The 21,582-nt window shown below is 41.7% G+C and overlaps 1 protein-coding gene across 2 annotated transcripts; it reads right to left on the bottom strand.

Moving 5' to 3' along the window:
- Positions 1-5,199: 5,199 nt before the first annotated feature.
- Positions 5,200-8,938, bottom strand: tnnt2b (troponin T type 2b (cardiac)). Of its 2 annotated transcripts, none has more exons than XM_085778078.1 (9): positions 8,853-8,938; positions 8,685-8,748; positions 8,495-8,611; positions 8,290-8,367; positions 7,933-8,034; positions 7,744-7,850; positions 7,561-7,651; positions 7,306-7,346; positions 5,200-5,586 (listed from the first exon to the last, which is right to left on the bottom strand). In XM_085778078.1, exons 3-9 carry the CDS (start codon positions 8,591-8,593, stop codon positions 5,547-5,549), a joined length of 558 nt encoding a protein of 185 aa, XP_085634204.1. In that variant the 5' UTR covers positions 8,594-8,611; positions 8,685-8,748; positions 8,853-8,938; the 3' UTR covers positions 5,200-5,546. The 2 variants fall into 2 exon arrangements, with proteins under 2 accessions (XP_085634204.1, XP_085634203.1); XM_085778077.1 differs by having other exon boundaries at positions 5,201-5,586; positions 7,744-7,853.
- Positions 8,939-21,582: the final 12,644 nt, after the last annotated feature.

Raw genomic sequence — 21,582 nt, forward strand, 5'->3', positions numbered from 1 at the left:
ATCTGTTCTATGATGTGTAAAGTTCGTCTGATGTTGTCTTGAGTTTGGCGTCCTGTGGCGTCCCCAGTGGTGGGCTGGTGCCATACCGCTGGTCACGCCCTCCTGATCAAGGCCTGCCGGTGACACCTGGGCCCGGTGTCACCAGGTTATAAAGCCAGGCCTGCTGATTGCTCTCACTCTCTCTCCTTCTCCCCTCTCCTGCAGGTACCGGTGACGGCGATGCAGTGTCCTTAGTTTACTTTGTTGCTCCTTTGTGTTATGCACCTTACAACACCCCACTCACACATACGTCTCACACTCACACAACATGCTCTACATACCTATTTACTGACTCTCACACCCCATGATCTGGTCTTTTGTTGCAGTATCTTATTATTTATTATTATTAAATAAACATTTGTTAATTGTTGCCACGGTGGTCTCTCCCTCTTTGTCATGGCTGTAAGAGCCAGGCTGTGACAGTCCTTTTATAAACCCCATCTGATCCTCACTAATTAAGTCGGGCAGGAGATGCTCAATTCTTTTAGAGATAATAGAGGTAAACAACTTGTAATCTAAATTCAAAATAGAGATTGGACGGTATGATTCACAATTTTCTTTATTCTTCCCTTCTTTTGGAATGACTGATATCACTGCCTCTTTCCATGATGGTGGTGTCACAGCTTTTTTTTAGAGTCCAATTAAATGAATCTAACATAATAGGAGAGAGGTCCTCTTTAAAGATCTTATACCATTCATTCGGGAAGCCATCACTTCCAGGGCATTTATTTGCTTTCAGTTTACTGATAGCCATGTCCACTTCTTTTTTTGTAATGGGAGCGATTAATTTATCATTTTGAAGTTTTCCTATGGAGGGGAGGTCTAATGATGACAAGCATTGTATAATATTTTCTTCATCTACAGTTTTGGGCTGCGAATATAGAGTTTCATAGTAATCTTTGAAAATGTTATGGATTTCATCTGGTTCATAAGTTATTCCATTAGTTATAGGATCTCTAATTTTATGTACCGTATGTTTCATTTGTTGAGCTCTAAGGCGTTTTGCTAGAATTTTAGTTGCTTTTGGGCCTGACTCGTAAAAGCTTTGCTTAGTGAATCTCAATTTCTTTTCCAATTCATCATTCAGAATATTATTTATTTGAACTTTTAATTCTTTAATCTGGTTTTTTACCCCTTTGTCCTCATCTTTTGGTTGTTGCTTCTCTAATTTTCTCAACTTTTCCTCTAGTTCATCATATTTTGACCTCATCGACTTTTTTTTTAGATATGCTGTTCTTGAAATGAGTTTCCCTCTCATTATTGCCTTAACTGTGTCCCATAAAATGGTCGGGTCCACTTGACCAGTCATGTTATCCTTTAGATTTGTTAATTTCTCTTTTAATCTCCTTAACAACAGTTTCCTTGTTTAGAACACTGATATTTAGTCTCCACAGTGTACACTTCTGTCTGTCGTTCAGATGTATAGTTAAATGAATTACATTGTGGTCTGATATATCCGCTGTTCCTATGGAACATTCCCTCACCCTGTGTCTATCTGTAACGTTCATCAAAAAGAAATCTAGTCGGGAGTGGACCCGGTGAGTAGCTGAGTGGGTATAGTCTTTTTCAGATGCATGCAGGTTCCTCCAGACATCAAACATCTGTCTCTCGAATTAGCAAGTTGAGATCTCTTGACTTCAGACATTTATGTCTTTTTATACTTGTTGTGTCTATAGAGTGGTTTAGGACCGTGTTCCAGTCACCTGCACAGACTAATACTCCTTCACTTTCAGATGTTAACAGAGACTTAAAGAATTTTCTATTGCTCTCTGGGGGGGCGTATATGTTAGCAAATGTGACAAGGATATTATCAATCCTTCCTTTAATAATTATATATCTACCTTGCATATCACTTTTTTCCATAATGAATTCAAAATTCAGATTGTTGGAAATCAGAGTAGCCACACCTCGTTTCCGGCTGTTTTCGCATGAACTAAAAAAGGAGTTTAAATACCCAAACCTTTTTAACTTCTCATGTTCATTTTTGGACATATGAGTCTCTTGAAGAAATATGATTTGCGCCTTATCCTTTTTCATTTTAGCAAGTACCTTACTTCTCTTTACAGGGTTGCTCAGGCCGTTCACATTTAAGGAAGCACATTTCAGACCATGTGACCTTATCATGTATACTCTTCAAAACAAGCAAGCTAGCGTCCCCACAAAACAAACTCTTAACATGAACTGCAATTGAGAGGAGATCTTGATGCCCCTCAACTGTGACCCCGTTGGTGGGTCGAGGGAACAGCCTCTCACTCGAGAGGGCCCAATGTTAAGGGTGGGTAATGAGTCAAAAAACAACTCAGCCATCCTACTGGTCCAACTTTTTCAAAGAAAAAAGGGGAAGTCGCCTCTCCCAGGCGTTTTATGCTCTGTGTAGAGCTTAGAGAAAAAAAAACAAAATACAACTCACATCAGAGTCTCGAGTTTAAAGTTTCCATACCAGGTAATGCAGTTTAAATCCACGTTCATGTTTCCTCGGTGCGTCCTCTCTGGAACTCCTGGAGTTTTGCCCTCGCTCTCCGAGCCGCGGCGAGCCCCTTCTCCTGGCGCCCAGCTGCCTGCTGCCATCCCAACCGCTCCAAAAGCCGAGTCTCCGCGAGGCTCTCTCCTTCGGCTGACTCCGGTTCTTCCACAGGGAAGCCGCGCTTCTTCAGCTCTCTCTGTGCCTCCTGTGCGGTACTGTATGTGCGGACTCCCGTGGCCCAGTGAATTCGCATGCTTGTGTACGGTGTCTGGAAGCGGATACCTTTTTCTTTTAGGGCTTTTTTGACCACGTTATATTCCTGGCGCTTCTTTACAATCTCCGACGCATAATCATGGTCTAAGTAGATTAATCTTTCACCCACTTGTATTTTCTTCTTTTTCCACGCTTCTCTCAATATCAACTCTTTGGTGGTAAAACTCCAAGAAGCTGACAATAATGGGTCCTGGGGGGGGGGGGGGGGGGTCCATGGCACTGGTCCGACCTCCCATTAGTTCGACCTCCCATTGGTTCGAACTCCCATTGGTCCGACAATCGGAGTAATGAGAGTTCGAACTAATGGGAGGTCCTCATTAGTTCGAACTGGACTAGTTATTAGCATTAGTCCAACTCTCCGTTTTTACCGTTCACTATGCATTTATATAATTATTCATATAGGCTCCACCTGTCAATAAGACACACGTGGAAGAAGAGGTGCAGTTTATTGTGTTTCACCAACGAGGAGCTGTCATTACGCACGACTTTTACGCACTGCTGCGCGCTCATTAGTGTCCATAATTAAACCTTGACATTCATATCAAATCAAACTTACATTACAGACAGGTATACAGACAGGAGGATTGGCTTCTCTCTCTCTCTCTCCCCCACTCCGAACAGACAGACGGACGCAATCAGAAAGGAAACGGAGGCTGCGCATTGATCCTTTTTTCCTTTCTGGGATCAAACGGATCATGTGCAAGACAAGCACTTCATATTAATAACATATAACGCTCATTATGCTTCCAGCCTGTCTAGCCTCTACCTGGTGTTTTTACTAAACTTAACCAACTCCTTTCTTCATTGCCTGAACCTAACCAAAGCAAAATTTACTCTCTTTTTTTTTCTCTCAGTCTGCTGTCAGCAGGAGCAGCTGCAGCAGGCTCGCGCCCGTGAAGTGAGCTCAAGCCGCCAGGTTCAGCCATGCTCGAGCGGAGGGGGGGGGCTTTGATTATCAGTTTACACATCTTGATCAGCATTTATGATGGTTGTGCGCGATCTGACATGATCTGGCTCCTGGAGAGAGAGAGAGAAAGCTGCATGCTCCTATCAATGGAAGAGCTTGTCACAAAGTAGCGATGACAGTTCAAACTAACGGGACCACCCATTGGTTCGACCTCCTATTGGTCCGACTTGTGGTTGATTTTGTCGGAGTAACGGGAGGTCGAACCAATGGGAGGTCGGACCAGTGGGTATTTTGTCGGAGTAACGGGAGGTCGAACCAATGGGAGGTCGGACCAATGGGCAGTTCCCCTCGGTCGGGGGTGCATCAGGTCGCGATCTGGGCGCCAGCCGGCCCGCTGTATTTTCAAATCCATGTCTTGTGGTAGTGGCAACTCGCTTTTAATGAATTTCTCCACAAACTGTGTTGCCGAGTTTCCCTCTTCCCCCTCTGCCACCCGGAAGATGCATATGTTGTTTCTTCTCGACCGAGATTCTAAGTCCGTTAATTTTTGCTGCAGGAATCTTTGTTGTTTGATACACGTACAGAGCGTCTCCGTTTCCACCCGTCTCCACCCGGGTCTCTGCCTCGTCAACACGGTCCGACAGGCTCTGCACTGCCGTTGCCAGGTTATCGAGTTTCCCATTGACTTCTTGCCTCAGTTGAATAATTTCCTTTTTCAGACAATCATTGTGTCCCTTGATATAATTTTTTAGCCCATTAATCGCCTTGATGATATCCCCAGAGTCAGTGTTTGTTGCGGGATTTCTCTGGCTTGCAGCAGTTGCTCCGCTACGGGTGTTAGCTTGAGCTACTCCGGCGTTGCTAACGTTAGCTTTCGGCGGCGAGTTGTTCTTTTCCTGTGGTTTTGGCATTTTTTTCTTTTCGTCTTTCGTTTTAGATGATTCTTCCCCCACTCGTAGGACCTTCGCTTTTATAAATATGACGTTTTTGAGTTGCTAAGCGAGTAATTTTTTTAGGCCTGGGAGAGCGACTCCACAATACGTCTTCGCCATCAGCCAAACCGGAAGTCCCCTCTTGATCAGATTATAACTTTGGTCTTCCATGGTTCAATCTATAGGCACTCTAGTTCAATCCACATAATCCACCCACCAGACAGTGAGGTAAATCTGAGGTCATGTATAGTCTCTCTCTGTCAGGGCTGATCTTACTTCATAATCATTTCACCTTAGATAGATAGATAGATAGATAGATAGGTGATCACTTATCAAAGCCATGTAACAATGCTATAATGTCTCCAGCATGTCTGTGTGCCTCTAAAGAGGCAAAGCTGGCACACTAATCTGAGTGAAACTGCAAACCATAAGAACTGGTTCTTCAAAGCAAACTACACATGAATAGGTCCAACAAATACAATCTGACTTGATTAAAGGTGTGGGTTTAATTATTAGTGGAGTGCTCATTGTAAGGCTCCCATAAATCATGGCTTAGGAGGAATAACACACTGTACCCGGTTTATTAAATAAAATGTCTTTTTATATTCATTGCAATCACAAAGTCCTACACACACATCCTGTTAATTAGTTACTGCTTCATTAGTGCATTTCTTGCAGACTTTAAAGTCATTACAATAGGTTAGACACTTCAAATCCTGGTTTTAAAAAAAAAATACACAAGCTGCACCACATTGCCTGATCAGAGACCACATATACTGCTGCATTTAATTTCACAGATATCTTATTTAAGAACGTCTTAGGGTGTTTTCAGAGCTGTAACTTGCATTGTTCAAGTATTTTAAAAAAAACATTAAAATTCAGTATCTGTCTCTCATTGATTTCACTGATGTCTTCCTGTTGATGGCAGATGTTACTTCCTCAGACCACGCTTGCTCCTGCCGCCCTTTGAACTGGGAGTAAAGTGAACACACAGTGCAGACATATTAGAAAGCAGATATCCTGTCTAACTTGTAATACTGAACCTTGTCTATTCTCTTCACATTGAAAATGCATCAGTGGTGAACCTTACATCATGAGGTATGTGGCTGCAAGCACTGTGTTGACTTTGCCTTCTGTGTCTTTGTTCTCAGTGATTGATGCTCTTCAGAAATTCAGTTCATTCTTTACATGTTGCAGCATTTGCAACATAATTAATTATATTATTCTAGGAAAATTCCTGCAGAGAGGAAATTGTAGATATCAATTTGCCATTATTACCCTTATCATTATTAATTTGATGTTTATTGATTAGCCCTTTTATTTTTTGACATTTTATCAATTTTATTAGCTTTTATTAGACTGGCAGCTGATAAGGAATCATACAAGTATTTTTTTTACATCTCATTAGGTCAGTGGAAAGTCTTTTTATTACTTGTGCGAGTACAGATAAGCAGAAGTTCAAAGGGTGATTACTGTTCTCTTAGATTAACATTTGCACAAGGACATAAAATTCTGTAGAATTTCACAAAGAAAAAAGTAAAAGTTATTGAAAAAGTCATAGCGTATATATTTTTACCCCTGTTACCTGACACCCACAGCTTATTTATGAATGCATTTAACAATTAATGGTCAATTGACAAATTAGGTTTTCATGTATGTCTGAATGTCTGAACACTTGCCAACTCTTGCATTTAAGTCAGTGGTTCCCAACTTTTTTTGGCTTGTGACCCCATCACAAATTTCTGGCGACCCCGCGATCACGGCTGTCAATCAAGATGCGCCAGCTCAGATAATTTTATGCTGCATTTTATTTGAACTCGATTTATATTCAAGAAGTGAAAGTATAGAATACAGTTGTTTCAAATTGTGTCATGTTCTTAATATTTTAAAAAGAATAATAATTCGTTTTTTTGTAGACATTTCAGGCGACCCCATTTGAATTTCAGGTGACCCCACATGGGGTCCCGACCCCAAGGTTGAAAAACACTGATTTAAGTATATACATAATAGGCTCTATTAAAAAATGGAGATTGAAACGATGAATGACTCGTAGCCAGTGCTACAGTACCAGTGTCTGAGCTGGTTAAAGTTTTGCTCCAGTGTGAGCCTTTGCTGTAACACAGCTTACAGGAGATCAGGAGAGAGGATTCACATGATTTGAATTGCAGCAGCAACCAGTCACTATTTTATTGTGAGCCACATCAACATGGATAATATCACATAGCACTTATGAGACCTAACAGCTGTTGTACTTCCATGACAGCCCATCTCCCAAGTTGAGACTGAGGGCATGGTTGTAGGCCTACTTCAGTCGGTCATTTAAAACACCTTTCATGTGAGTTTGCCTGTTTTTGTTTTTCTAGTCCAGGAAACTTTAGTCCTGCTATCAGGCAGCTGGCACAAACAGCTGCCTCAAACAATAGAAGCTGCTGGAGAAGTGGGAAGTGGTGGAAACTGGATGAATATTTCAATCAGTGTGGGTGGTATTGTATTGGGTGTTACTTACTTGACTGGGGCTTCCTTCCTTCTTGTACTTGAGTTTGTATTTCTATTATATTCTATTATATATGAAAAAAAATGCATTGATTTCTGCTGAAAGTACTTGATTCCATGTCTAATATGTCGGACCTGCCCTGAATAAAAATCATATAGTGTGTACCATGATGTGACTTTCACTAAAACATACTTACACTTTCTGATGATCACTGACTCGGTTTCTCAGCACCGTGATCTGTGCAAAGACATGTTTCAAAAAATTACAAGAAAAAGAAAAATGTGCATGGACTATGACTACTAAAGTGATATTACAGTATTTTTGTGTACCTCCTTTACTTTCTACTTTTACTTTGACCTTTTATTGTAGATGGTTTCATTGTATAAAGGCCGGTGTCCTTGAATTTGTTCATTCAGAAGGTGTTTCTCTGTAGTTATGTGAGATATCTTACCTCATACTTCTGCTTTGTTTGCTTGTACTGAAGCTCAAATTTCTCTCCCTCCAGCTGGCGCATCCAGTCCCACAGCTCCTTAGCCTTCTCTCTATACAGGCAAGATTCAGCTAATCAATCAACAGCAATTGATAAAGCACTGAGAACTTATTGTGTCTGTTTTTTGTTTTTTTGTTTTTTTACTTCAGTTTGTCCTCTTTCAAGTGATCAATATTTAACTCCTTGCGTCGATCAGTGAGGATCTTTCTCTTCTTTTCCCTCTCCGTTTGTTTTTTTGTTCCGGGCTGTGTCTGCTGGACAAACAGAGGGCTCATGTGGTAACCTGCGGGAATCTGTCAACCAGTTTGTTTTAAATCTTGACAAAACTGTCACCTTGTATCCAGTGAAACTCAGGTTGGACAGAATCATCTTCTTCCTTGCATCATCATTGGCTTTCTTCTTGGCCTCCTCCTCTTCTTTCCTCGCTTTTTCTTCCTGGTGGAAAGAAACAGCACAATATGATCTCTGCTCAATCTGCATTTTCATAGTGACATTATGTGATAGATGTTAAAGTAAATATAATTTTCAGGCGCACAGCCCCAAGGCAATACATGCACCCTTATGGTGAGTATAATACAGTAATTGTAAAAAGCCAGTTTGGCCTTTAGATTTGTGACTGAGGCTTGCAAGAACTTGTGAGATGTGTGATCTTGTTTTACAGTTATTATCTGGAAATGTCACTTGACTCACATTCAGTTTGTTCTGCCTTTCCCGCTCTCTCTCTGCTCTGATCTTCATCTGCTCCGCCCTCTCTGACCTGCGTTTCTCCTGCCACAGGAAAAACCAATAGACCAAAACAAATCCTCTTAACTCAAAATAAAATGGAACTGAGTTGTTACAGAGCTGAAAGACTTCAGGTGTGATCATGCAGCAAGAAAGTGACATATCAGCGTACAATGCGGTCTGTGAGGTCAACGAGCTCCTCCTCTTCCTTCTTACGCTTCTCAAAGTGAGCTTCGATCAGTGACTGCAGCTCAGTCAGATCCTTTTCCATTCGTTTCCTGTGAATGTCCTGAAATGATAGGGATAGAGATCAAAATGTGAGCTGAAAAATGATCCAACTTTATGTCCTAAAATGAACTTACATCAAAGTCCACTTTTTCTCCATCTGGGATCTTTGGAGGTGCCAGACCGGGCACGAAACCAGGCCTGAGGAGGATGGAAATTGTAGAAATGTTTTTATTTGAGTGTAAGTGTTACTGAATTGTATTTTAGATTATATATAAATATGATATTTACAATCATATTCTTACCTTGACTTAGGCTTTGTATCATCTGTCGAACCACAGAGAGAAAACAGAAAACAAAATCTTTAGTTTATGAAGCAATGTATTAAACACACCCATGAAAATTCTCACAAAGCTACATTTTTCTGTCACTCAACATAATGTCTGTGCTTTTTACACAACCTGTCCATACCTCCATCATTGTCCTCCTCACCATCTGTTGACAGACCAGAAGGTCAGTGCAAAGTCAATATTTAGAGAAGCAGACATGTGGAGAATGAGACGCTCCTGACAGGCTTGAGGGACAAGACGACTGACCAGAGGTCAGGATCCTCCTAATCCGCCTGCAGGCAGTCTTGCAGATGTGAGTGTCGCCTGAAGAGTATGTGTTCAAATTGGTTTGTTTGTTTGATTTTGTCCAGGAAGACTGAGGTTATAAAAAGCACGTATGGTTGTGAAAATGTCATTTCAGATTTGATGCTAGTGATTGATGGCCAATCACAGAATTTTAAACACGAGAATAAATCTCAGTCTTTGGTTTACGTAATTCAGGGTCTGATTGTCTATATCTGTCTCTGACCATCTCCTGTCAGTGCTGTTTAACTTGAATGGTATGTAGGTGTGTTTCTCTCTGGGAGCCACAGAAATCTGCTTTACATTATCACAACAGACAACTGGTACGTGTTTTCCCGCCCGGTTACAAAGAAACAAAGAATAACCTTGTCCATTAGTCTGTCACAGTAAATGTCCATCACTTCTTCCACCATCAACTATTCGGTCACACTTATAAAATAACTACACACCGGATTCTGGATTAATATGCTCAATGAAACTTTATACAGTACATGATGAATTAAGTATTTAGTAATGCTTAATGCTTCGTAGTGTGTAGTTATTGTCAATCATTACCACTTACTTATCTTCATTGAACTATATCACTCAACACAGACAAAGAAAAAATGTTTGTTCATTTTCGTTTGTGTATGTGTATATGTGACTGTTTACATATCCTTTGTCTTGTGTTAGCTTTCTACTGCCATCTAGGTGTTCGGGTCAGTTTTGACCCATGTTTTAGATCAGCTGTAAAATACACTAAAATCACACATCCAATTTGCTTTTCTTCTCTTGGTTACACTGTTAGGCTTCCTTATCCATGAAAATATTGATTTAAACCAGCACTAAGTAACTTTTCAACCTTCATAAAATATTTTCATAACTTTTGTGATGACACATTGACTTACAACAAGTTGAATGACACCTCTGTCATGGCCTGAGGGGGTCTGTATCTCTTTCTCTGGCACTAAGCAGCTTTGAGGAGCATGGTAGGAACCCTGCTCTCACTTAAGTTTCACTTTCACTTTTGCGAGTCACGACGAGGAGGGAACAGGCAAAACGGTACTTTAGCAATGGATTATGTTTGTGTTTTCACTTTGAAATGATCCACTGGAAACAGAAACTTAGTTCTGATGTCTTCTGTTAATTTTAATGCAGGATATTTACAGGGCTTCACGCTAGTGTTCATGGGAAATGGAGTCTTCCTTCAGGCAAAACACTACCGCTTTGGTCCACAGGCGCCGCCAAACTCAACCAAAACTGAAAGTTCTTTAGTACTGCTTTAAATATTTTTGGTGTGGGTCCCTGGGCCGTTTTTTGTCAGTAGACAAATTGGCTTTAATTGAACCTTCCTCTTGTCAGCTTTCCACTACCATCTACAGTATGGTGTTAGGGTCACTTTTGACCCGAGTCTTAAATCAGCTGTAAAACACACTGAAACAAATATTTATCATTCCATTTGTTTCTCATCTCTTGGTTACGTTGTTAGGCTTCCTTATCCATGAAAAAGTTGGTTTTGCACTTATGATTTCAGTTTGAACTCTCATTATTGTTCTTATCGTTATAACCGGGTCAACATTGACCCGAACACCACAAACATCATAATTTTAACCAGAACATTTTAGAATTTTGTGAAAATTTTTTTTGGGGTTTTATTTTGTTTAAATTGAGGTTCCTGACACAGTCAAAAAGCCTTGATGCTATAAACAAATTTCGGTGGTACTTGTATGCATTTAAAACCTGAAAACGGGTCACTGGTGACCCGAACACCAGATAAGGGATATGCATATATGTATATGTATAAAAAAGAAAAAAAGAAAAGGATAACTGTATCCCTGTAATTGGAAATATCTTATTGTATTTTTCTATAAAAATATTTTGAAAAAAAAAAAAGACAAAATGTTTTATACAGTGAGCCCAGGAGCTGTAAAGGGACTTTTACGCAAACATCATGAATCACTTTATAATTAGGTCGTAAATGTACCCCTATGGAAAATTTGACGGCTCTCTGGTACAGGTGTGATATCAGCGGTAGTATCATGTTTCTCTCCCAGGCTTTGATGTTTTCACTTTGCCAATAAATGGTGATTTTTTTCAGAGCAACTCAATCTTTACATTTATTGTTAATCTCCAAATCTAAATTAAAAATCTAAAAACCCTGGGGCGTCTAGAGGTGCAGGAGGTTAAGCAGGCGCTTCATGTATAGAGAACATAGAATCCTGCATTGGGCGGCCCTTTCATGTCTGTCATCCCCCTCTCTCTGCCTCCCCATTTCCCCATTGGATTCTCTCAAATGTACAACAGAACAAAGTTGTGAATGATGCGTTAAGACAAAGTCATGTCTGTTTAATGTTGGCATGCAGACAAACATACATTAGCATAAGCAGTACTACCTTCTACCTCCTCCTCCTCCTCCTCATCATCTACTACCTCTTCCTCCTCTTCCTCCTCTTCTGTGCAAAGCAAGTATGTCGTTAGCATGCAGACAATGTCACAATTATTACTTCTGCCATCTGTATTTCTGACGATGCCTTTGAAAAAATATTAGACCTAATTAGCACCGTATCTTCTTGTTTTAAGGAATTTGTACATCTTAAGTCTTTCAAAATTATTTTCTTTGGGGAAAGAGAGGTTCACTAAAAATTAGAAGTGCAGTAATAGTAGATGTACATTACAACAGATGCAGCTGACTGAAGTAGGGAATTGATTTTTACCATTTTGCCACCAGCTTTCTCACTGCTTCCTTTAGCCTTTGCACCATTTCCAAAGTAATTTCTCAGTGCTGTGCCTTTTGTTCCCAGGTCTGCCTGGCCTCACTGGGGGAAACGTGACAGAGAGTCTTTAGTCTCTTTGGCCACAGAGGGGAACTCAATCTCTCTCTAGTGCAAAGCAGGTAAGCCGACCTGCGTTTAGAAGACCTCGAACAGGCATAAAAATGAAAGTGAGCATTGTGCTTGCACCTCCATCTTCCCCAAGGTCCCTCCATTGAGAGCATACTGACCTACATTAACAGTGGCTCTATACTCCACACACAGAGGGAGACAGGTGCTGCTCAGTGTTGGGAAACAGTGAGGCTGTACAGAGACAGCCTCACAACGGAGACAGAAATAGAGGTACGGTTCTTTATCTCTGCGATATGGCAGCCCATCGCGCCGCTTTAGCTGAAAGGACAGGTCCTCTGGGATGTTGAGTCAAGGTGAATCTATCTCCAGCCACGGGACTGACTGAGAGGACAAAGGTCAATCTGGCAGTGAAGCTGAACGACAGCAGCTGCCTCTACGGTGGCACCATCCATGCCAAAAATACAGTGTGCAGTGCAGTGAAGCCAGCAGCTTAGCAGATGCAACGTGTTAAGTAACTGATGATGTTTTAAGGTGTGTAAAGAGGGTAACAAAGTGGCAGAAATAAAAGAAAACACGACCAGCCTCTTAAAGTTGATGCATTTGGAGATATTGCTCGTTTTAAAGTACATACCAACAATATCCTCCTCTTCTTCACACCGCACAGAAAGGTAAAGAGCAGAGGTCAGCTACTGCAATGTACTTCACTCGTGTATTAAACATGGGCATATATAGCCTATATAAATATAGTATATATACATTCATTATCACAGTATTCATGCATTGTTCTTTCATGTTTTTTATACTTTAGTTGAAGCAGCTATGCAGCCACAGTCTCTCGCTGACAACATGCAGCTGTTTGAATCTGCAGCCTATATACACAGTAAGTACAAACTATATGTGTGCATGTGTATGTGTGGCAAGCAAACAGATAAACTGACTTACGTTGTTCCCTGAAAGAAGATAAGAAACAGTTGTTACTATTGGTTCCATTTGTGCCGGCATCACTTTGCTCTCCTCTACAGAAATGTTGCATTTACTCACTCGTATGCGGCGTCCTCTGTGTCTGACATGTTAAGGATTCAATACCTGTGCAAGTGAATACAGTTCAGTGCACTGAGATGTTGTTATTACGATATTTACTGTTAATCAACATGCAAGAGAGAAAAAACACACAGACTTACCCAGATAGTGCTACGTGTGCTTCTGACTGGGGGGTTCTGTGGGGAATTGTATACTGTGCCCTTCTCTGTTGGCCATAAGCTTTTAAACCCAACGGTGGATCACATGGCGGCAAGCTGCCCATGTCTACAATGGGTGGGCACATACCTGCAAACAGATGGCACATGGCATTAGCTAGAATGGGAAAACATGCATTCTCCATGGACTTGCATTGTCTATTTTTACACAGCAAAAACCTCCAGAGCGAACGCCACAGGATTACTGCTCTCGCTGGGTTTCAGTATCTGGGTCTGGCAGACGCATGTGGAGGTTAGAAATAATCTGTGTAAAATGAACCCACTCCTTTGTGTACACAGATACACGAGCAGAGCTCCTCTGGTTTCCATGCATTTATAGAAACTTGTTATAATTCTGCTGATCAGCAACAAGCTTTATCTTTCACAGCATTATGTAACAGCTACAGTTATTCCCTAAACTAGTCGGGGGTTACACCATGCCAAGTGTTGCACAAGCAAATAATTTGTGCATGATTCCTGCAGCGGGTTGAAGGCTTAAGTAACAAGAAAATCCTTCACTGGCTCCATCTCTTGCATCTCACCTTTAATCTCACATCCCTCCCTTCTGTCCTCACACGCAACAGTCTGTCATCGAACAACAGACTGTATAGAGCCTGCCAAGGTGCCATGGTGCTCCCAGTGGTTTTTGGTAATAATGTGTCTGACCCCAACACACAAGACTTGGCTAAAGCTACGACGTAACTGCATGAACTTTGACTGTTTGTTTTGTGTGCCTTGTGCTTTTCTGAGGACGTGTTCAAGCAGAGGGAAGTCCGATAATACCAAGTCTTCACTCTTGTCCAAGCAAGTCACTTCAATTCACTTTGTTTATGCAGCGCAAATTCATGAATCACACCCATGAACAAGCATGTGGTGGACAACCAGGATCAAGGGGGGCAGCCGAGATAGAGACAGAGAGAGGATAAGAAGAAGAATGATGATGATAGACTAATTAGTCTACAAGCTCTTCTAGTGTTACTCTCATTACTATTACTACTACTACTTCTACCTCTCTTGCTGTTTCTACTTCTACTATCACTGCTACAACAACAACAATAATAGTAAAAATAATAATGATAAAAGAAGTTAAATGGGTCAAAATTTCAGAAATCTAATCAATAACAAATGTTTCATGTCAGGTCACAGTTAAAATGGTCACTGAGTATTTAAATGTTTGTTACTTTTGTTATTGGTGTTACAGAGATAATTGAAAATAATAAAGGTAATAGGCTAATAATAAAATAAAAATAATAGGCTTATTAATGTTATTATCGCTGTAACAGAAAAAACCAAAGTAGACACGCACATCACACCAACGAGGGTGCTGAGTACGAACAAACTCTGCAGGACTCAGTGTAATAATTTATTGTGACGTACGCTCGAAACGTACGTCACAATAAATTATTACGCTGAGTCCTGCAGAGTCGCGAGTACCTTTGTTCTTTTCCGTTTGCTTATTGTTTGTACTCAGCTGGTGGTTGGTTGGTGTGATGTGCGTGTCTACTTTGGTTTTTTCTGTTCCAGGGATAATAACATTAATAATCTGTAATTATGCGTGTTAAATGTGCAGTGTAGCAGTGATGTGTTGTGATATTTCATCCATGTGTCCTTGACTTTATTAGATAGAAAACAAGTTCACAAGATCAAACAGGTGACTGATGATGACTGATGAGGCAAATAATGATGTCAAAGGGAAGCCTGTGTGTGTGTGTGTGTGTACACACGTCTGTCTTGGGATAGATTCCCTTTGCCAGCCCCCTGTACGCTGCAGCAGCAGGATTTAATGTGACTGCATGGTGTGATGCTGCTGCACAGTAGCTGGAGGGATTGCATATGCACAGCTTGTACAACAAACAAGCCACAACATTAAAACCAGTTACCACTTGTAGGCCTGATGTTTGTCGGTGCAAATAAAAATAAATCATGCATGATATGTATATTGACCTGCAGGAATTTGCATACAAAAAATTTCTTACACTATGTCAACACTTGTCTATCTTGTCTCTTTGTGTGTGTGTGTGTGTGTGTGTGTGTGTGTGTGTTTGGGCTGTGCCAAATATTTGAGCTGTCCTTTCTCTAGCGTTAATGGAAAATTAAATGTTTGTTTGTTCCATGCAGACTGGGGTGTTGTCAGTTGACCTGCTTTCTACATCAAAGGATGTAGGGAGAAAGTCACACACTCATAATGCAGGTAAAATCAGTATTAGTTCTATGACGCAATGTTTTGGCACAAGGTAAAAGGTGGCATCACCTGAATGCCACTTACTGTGGTTTACCGAACAGATTACTTCAATCACAGAGCCCCCAGAGCAGCCACATCAACAAACAAATCCTTCAAGTTCATAATGTCAATATTTCATTAAGATATTCCTCCTGAATGTAGGTCCAAAAGGCTTGACTGCCAGACACATCTCTGACATCCTTCTTGTTGGGCGGCAACCAAGACAAAGTGTAGTGTCAGCATGTCAGGCCATCATAGGATTGAGTTTCAAGTGTGTTACTTTTACTGAACAGCCTCTAGCCTCCTGACTCTATTTGTTGCTAGCCCCACCTGTCTGGCACGGTGGCACCTGAGTCAATCAAAACAAACAACAGAGTTTGCCAGGCTCAAACTTGTTGGTGGGAAAATTTCGTTCAGTGTCTTTAAGCTTCCTGTTAGCTGATAGTGCCCCCCTGTGGCAGAGAGGAGAACTACACCAGAGCATCTGTCCAGACTACAAGGTTGAAAATTGTCTTTGACAATCTCTCTTTATCCAGGAAGGCAACGGATTCAGAAGTAGAAATATCATCAGAATATTAATTAGTAAAACTGGGTGGTATTTTTAAGGTTTACTACCTTCATGGGATGACATTTCAAAGCCTCACTATTCATTTAATTGCACAAAGAAACCATGAGATAACTCTAGCCTTGAGCTCATCTGGCTCATCATAGATAGATAGATAGATAGATAGATAGATAGATAGATAGATAGATAGATAGATAGATAGATTCGATTTATTCTTATAGTTTTTAACTTTGTAATTCTGGTAATATTTAACAAATTTTTATAATATTTTCATTGTAATTTATCTTTTTCTCCTATTTTAACTTGTTGTATTGTATTATTCTGCTATAATATTCTTCTTTGCCTTTTAGTCCTTGGGCCAAGACCCAAAATTTCACATATCGGTATCACCTGGGAGGGCAAATTCTAGTTGTGATTTTTTTATTCCTACACACCCCTAGATTAAGTTTTGATATGATAGACCTTGCTGACTGGCAGCTTTATAGTATTTATCACCTTTAAAGTAATAGACTGTTGCTGTTCAAAAACGAAAAAAGTGCTTTCCTTGGAACTCATCTTTCTTTCATCATATCCTCTCCTTTGGGTGTGTTTGAACTATTGGCCAGCCATAGAGACTTGTAATAAACCGTTAAGTAGTGTTTCAAGTAATTTATCTACAGTAATGAAGCTAAGCGAAAGTTCAGACAGGAAGACTATCTCTTTAAGCACGCCTCAAAGCTCTTTCCCTGTTTTCCTGCTGTCCTCTCGCTCCACCCTCATTCTCATAATTCAGCCAATCACAGTCTGCCATCCTCTTTCCCTTCCACCAATCAGTCATTAGCATCAAATTTAAAAGTTCTCTCTCTCCTGTCATCCAGCCGTCATTCCTGCAAAACTCTCAGCCCACCTCCACCCCGGCACCACCTCCATCAAGATACAGACTGTCTTAACCTGGATCTTCAACCGAGAAGTTCCCTCATCAGGCGACTTCAAGCTTCCCTACCACCACCAGTGTCTAGGCCCGGGGGGATATAACTACTTCAGATGCAAGCTTCTCATCCCCAGATCAGTTTACTCAGCTGGTCTACACCCGTGGTCTAAGCGCCAAAGTCTATTTCGTGCACAATAAATGTAATTTCATCTTCATCCTCAAACCTGGCTCTCTTGTCGTAAATGGTCTATCCTGATTGAAATATAGGTGTAAATAAGCTTCAATTATCCGATGGTCAGGTCTAAATCATTGCAATGTATCTTCTAATTAAGGATACTTTTTGACAAATTTTATTTCTTCCCAATACCTTATTCCAATTAGATAGATAGATAGATAGATAGATAGATAGATAGATAGATAGATAGATAGATAGATAGATAGATAGATAGATAGATAGATAGATATTGACAATGAAAAAACTATGCTGGGTGGGGTGGTGGTGGTGGTGCCAGCTCAACAACCATGTGGTGTACTGTGTACATTAAAACATTGGATCAGTTCTTTATTTTGGTAACTGAACAATGATGAACGCAGATCAACAAAATGTGAACAAAAGGTGGTGGATGTGAAAGCCCTGTCTTGAGGCAGCGGATAATCTAAGGTCCTTCCTTCAAGTTTCTCGGTCTGTTGCCTCACTGTACGAAGCTCAAGTTGCTCAGGCTCTCCCTCCAAGCACAGATATTCTGCTGTTCCAGGTAACAACATTGTGCACTCAGATCCATCATCTAAGATGGCATAGGTATCAAAGGTTTTGTCCTTGTTAGAGAGTCTCACTTTAACAACGTTAAATTCTCAATACCAAGAATGCAAAGAACAATGAATTTGGGAGATCACAGGTACACAGAATGCTGAGACGATGCGTTCTCTTGATCATAGTGATTGTAACATTCCCACCAATGATCTCACTCTGACTGCAAAATTCTGAAAGCCTGCATCATCTCCAGAAATTACTCTAGGAAGATTTAAAATGGTCTGCATCTCTCTCATGACCAGCTGGTGTGGTTGACCATACTGTCACTCTAAGGCTGCTAATGCCATAGTGAATGGTTGTGGATCATGTGCATAGGAAAGGGCAATATGGCGGGCAGAGAGGAGCTGTAACTGATCTAATAGGATATGAAATTTTTACAGTTCAGGTTCCTCTGTTGGCAACAAGTAAGTCAGAGCCATCTTCAGCAGTACCCATGAAAAACAAAAAATGTTTTGGAAGACAGGGAAACCTTTCTGGGGTTCGGAGCAGGTACAGGTGCTGATTCAGATAGGTTAGGTTCAGACTGGGCTTTCTCACATTGGGGGGCAGTAGGGGTCGTTAGATGCATATGGTGTCTGTTGAGGCTCTATATTACATTCCTCATCTGTATCTCCCTCCGAGTAACCCTGCTCATACTGCTCAACTCTGTCCATCAAGACTGGAACCATACCAACCATTATAGTTGTGCCACTCCAGCCTCAGATTCAGGAGGCTGTGATACAGGTGCCGCTCTGGCCTGTGGTTGTTGGGGAGGCCTGCCATAAAGTTAAGTCTGTAGATATCTTGGAGGCATTCTCTCCCACTGTGGCCTTTCTCCTTGCTCTCTCCCATCATGTTGCTGAACAGGTCATGGGTCCATTTTCCAGCATGGGTGCTCGCTCCGGCTCGAAGGACCATGAAAAAACTATGTGTGATGTCTATGGATATTCTCATTCATCCAGGTTCATCGTTCTTTTCTGGGCAAACTGAATCGTAGGCAACTGGTCTTATATTTATCTGGGAAGACGTTTCGCCTCTTATCCAAGGGGCTTCATCAGTTATACGCAACAAGTCTCACTAGTCCGCACACACTAGCTAGACAAAGACAGTGGAGTAAGACCCAGGTATTTAACCTCTGTGGGAGTGGTCACCAGAGTACCTGTGTGGGTGTTAGGGATGCAAACAATTAATCGACTATCGATTAATTGTCGATAAGAATTTAATCGATTAAATTAAATTACTTGCAATTAATCGTTCCTTTTCAATGGGAGTTTTACTGTGAAATGTAAACAAGCAAAGCCGACATAATGTAGCAGATCTCTGTGTAAACGTGTGCAGCGCTGCGCACTGCAGCACACAAGGGAGAGAGGGAGAGGAGGTGAAAAGAGACAACACTGTTACGGGACTCAGGCTGTACCATCGCTAACACACAGACGACCGGTGAGTAACGAGTCAAAAAGCCGCCGACACGGAGCTGCCTGAGGAGTCGTAATGCAGCCTGAACGCAGCTCAAACTGACCCGGTGCCTCAGCACGGCGGACAAGCTTTGATAAACACACCGGATCCGCGCTGGTTTACAGTATCCTACCGTAGTTTAGCCGGTCGCTACCGGAGCTTAATTTAAAAAAAAAAAAAAGAAAAGAAAAAAAAAGCGCTCGTTGCGGTGCCGCGGAGAACAGCGCGTGTGTCCAAGCTGTGTTGGTTTATGTAACTTGAGGGGACAAATGAACCACATGTTTATTGTCATGCATTGCTGACCTGGGCATTGTTTCTCAATAAATTAGAAAACCCTTTCCTATCATTCCCCTTTTCCCTGCATGGTTGAAGGAGACTGGCTCGCATCCACGCTCCCACTCCCTCCTGCGCCGACATGTCACCTTAAGTCACATAAACCAGTACGGGTGTGTGGACACAACCACCTTGATGTCAGCGCCTCATCACCGCTGGTGTTAAAAGGCTCCGTTCTTTCTGCAGTCAGGTTAAAGCGCACATCCGCTGTGTTGGTAAACAAATAATCCCTCTATATCAACGGAGGCAGCCGTGCTTGAGCAGCTTGGGTTGGAGGTGGTGTGAGTGCGGGCCAGCGGGGGACAGGGGGGGGGGGGGGGGGGATTCGGGCTTCAGCGCGGTACGGAACAACTGGCCCTAGTGTGAGTGCGTCCTTACTTGTGGCCGCTGCAGCGCCACACGGGCTTTGCCTTTCAGCAATCAAGCGCTGTTTTCGTCTTTGTTAATAACAATAACAGCAACAGCTGTCGGCAGCTGAGATTGCCGTCACCATAGAAACGCAAGACGCATTACGGCTCATTCGCAAAATACCTTTCAATGGAAACACCCGCAAATGGCAATTGCACTTTTTCGAAGTTTCAGAAATATCGCTTTTATTTTGCGAAAATCTGTAATGGAAACGCAGCTCTCTCACCTCATCTCATCTCATTATGATAGGACTTCAACCTCAGAGCTCTCTGTCCCAAATAACGTGCTACTTAAACATTTTCATTGTGCTGTGCTCTTAAAATAAATTAACAAATACTAGTGTAAAGTCCATAAGGAATTTTCCCCTTAAATTTAGGTTCTCAGGAAAATCGCCGCTTATCAATTAATCGATCATCGATCGATAAGGTCTATCAACTATCGATTAATGAATTACTCGATAATTTGCATCCCTAGTGGGTGTGTTTACAAAGGTACTGGTTTCACTTGACCATTGTTGGGGTCCCCTGTGACATGATGTGTGATGTCCAAAAAGAGTGTTAAAGCAGAAGTAAGTGATAGATTTGTGTTAATATAAGTCTTAAATAGTTATATCTTCCGACAGCAATCACTTACATAGAGTGTTTGGACCGAAACACGGGTCTGTCAGTCACTCTGCTCTGCTCTGAGCCGAGGAGAAAACATTTATCGTATCCTACAGTTTTTATCCAATGAGGAGAGAGAACGGCATGCAGGGCTGTGTGTGCAGCCAAGGGACGCCGTGAATGTGGCGACGTAGGGACGAGGACTGTTATGGTGCGTTCAAGGAAACCCGTATTTTTCCGACCGTGAAGTGGTACCAGTTCGATCTGGTACGAGTTCATCGGTCGGAAGTTACGAGCATAGGCGGCCTTACCTATGTTTCAACCGTTTCAATTGAAACGGGCCCCAGCCACCAGGGGGGGCCCCAGCTGCCAGCCACCAAGTCAAAGACAGTACAATAATTCATAGGTTTCACCTTATCATACACACACACACACAGGCCTACATCCACCACACACACAAACAGCTCTGTCCACCGTGCGGTCACACACTCGACCCCTGATCCGCTCTACAACCACTGATGCGCGTATCATGCCACACCGCGACTGTAGCCTACTAATCGCTCCTAATTAATAATACGGCAGGAAATATCAATAACAACGTAGGCTTACCTTTGAAAACGGCCCGCAAACTATCAATAGACCCTCGTTTTCCTTCTCCCAGTATTATTCCTTTTCTAATGTCCTTTTGTTTTTCCTGCTTTCCTCCTGACGTGCGCCCAGTTGCGTACCCTGATGATTGACGTCTGTCAATCACTTTCCTCCTCTTTCCTTTTTTTCCTCGGGTTAAAATGCCTCCAAACAGGCGATCTATGAGTACGTCCTAACTTAACAGAGAAATAAAACACAGCGAGAGCACAACTAAAATGTGATATTATTGGCAGCTTATTTACAGATTGTAATAATGGAGGAGACAGCTGTCTGCCTCCAGTGGCTGCTCCAGCACCGCAGCACCGACAGGATCAGCGCCTGTAGACGTCTGTCTGTCCGCATGTCTCGTCCTTTCCTTGTCCGTGGTCGTGGTGCTGAAATAACACGGAGCACTTTGCTCTCATTACTTTTGTT

This window comes from Trachurus japonicus, chromosome 5 (assembly GCF_045865225.1).
Source record: "Trachurus japonicus isolate A0001 chromosome 5, Traja_1.0".
Classification (NCBI taxonomy): Eukaryota; Metazoa; Chordata; class Actinopteri; order Carangiformes; family Carangidae; genus Trachurus; species Trachurus japonicus.

Coding starts and splice junctions, on each gene's coding strand:
- tnnt2b (XM_085778077.1), bottom strand. CDS start 8,593: ATGGAAAAGGATCTGACTGAGCTGCAGTCACTGATCGAAGCTCACTTT. Junction 7,652..7,743: donor TTGAAAGAGGACAAACTGAA/GTAAAAAAACAA, acceptor TTGCCTGTATAG/AGAGAAGGCTAAGGAGCTGT. Junction 7,347..7,560: donor AAACAAAGCAGAAGTATGAG/GTAAGATATCTC, acceptor GTCTTTGCACAG/ATCACGGTGCTGAGAAACCG.